Below are 1,062 nucleotides of genomic sequence, written 5' to 3' on the forward strand. Positions count from 1 at the left end.
AAGGGAAAAAACTGAAAATTTTCTCGATTGCTAACAAAAGAACATATTTGCAGCAGCGTTGAAATTTGATATATGTGCGGATGCTGGCATTTTGTAGTTGACACTACCAATTCTTTCTGACTACTGCAGCTGTGGGCAATTCGTCATATGTCCATTTTCCCTTTGTACTAATATCCCTTTTAGCAATTCATGCGATGCGATGGGAAACGCGATAATTTCTGACAATGGCCAAATCACCATATTCATAAAACTTGAAACATTCCCAGCAAACAGATACTTTGTCTGACGAGCAGAAAAATTTGTTACTTGGCATTTACTTGAACAGTATTTAAGTCTCTAACAAATGAAAATTTTCTTTGCCTGTTCTATTTGGTATTCTCGCTGTGGCAGATGTGTCTGAATTGGACCTTGTAACATACCGTGGAGATGGTTCATCTCTTGTTTATGCAATGTACCGTAAGGGTCCGCACTAAAATAAAAGTGAATTTTGGAGAAGATATTAAATTTAAATCTGAATAATGAAAACCACTATATAGCCGACCCTTCGTCGTTGGACAATCATATTGTAACAGTCTTATCAATTTCAACAACCTGAGTATCAATAATCTACCGTATGAGGATATATATTTTTAGAGAAGGTCGCTGGCGAGATTGCGGAATGTCGTGTTGTCGTGGCGTATTCTTTGCTTTTGTCGGCGCTGTTGCTTGTGCATTTTATTGCTGAGTAAATGAAATTTTTACTCGGTCGAATGTAAGCACTGACAAATCACTGTTCTCCCGGACTGCATTAATTAATGCATGAAAGCATAGCCTACGGAATGGAGCTGGCCGTTGTACAGAAGAAATATTGGTGACTTGAAAAAGAATATGCTTAATGTACAGCATATTATCCTATATATGAAGAATTAATTTGTTTCGGAATATGATAAACAACGCTTCAATGACGTAATATGGACACATTTGGTAGTGATAACCGTCATCCGTCATAAAAGATCATCAAATAACTGCTCAGCATATACAAGCGAGAAATCGTGTAACGAGAAGACGCACAACCGAAATGAC

The 1,062-nt window shown here is 37.4% G+C and overlaps 1 protein-coding gene across 1 annotated transcript; it reads right to left on the reverse strand.

The window, feature by feature from the left end:
• Positions 1 to 336: 336 nt before the first annotated feature.
• Tsp_14703 (hypothetical protein) lies at positions 337 to 854 on the reverse strand (the record flags this gene model as incomplete). The annotated part of the gene is made up of 3 exons (XM_003367971.1): positions 337 to 469; positions 611 to 704; positions 771 to 854. Coding segments are annotated over 3 exons (311 nt in total), but the record flags the coding sequence as incomplete, so codon positions are not given.
• Positions 855 to 1,062: the final 208 nt, after the last annotated feature.

The sequence above is a fragment of the Trichinella spiralis genome (genome assembly GCF_000181795.1).
Source record: "Trichinella spiralis strain ISS 195 chromosome Unknown Scfld3351, whole genome shotgun sequence".
Classification (NCBI taxonomy): Eukaryota; Metazoa; Nematoda; class Enoplea; order Trichinellida; family Trichinellidae; genus Trichinella; species Trichinella spiralis.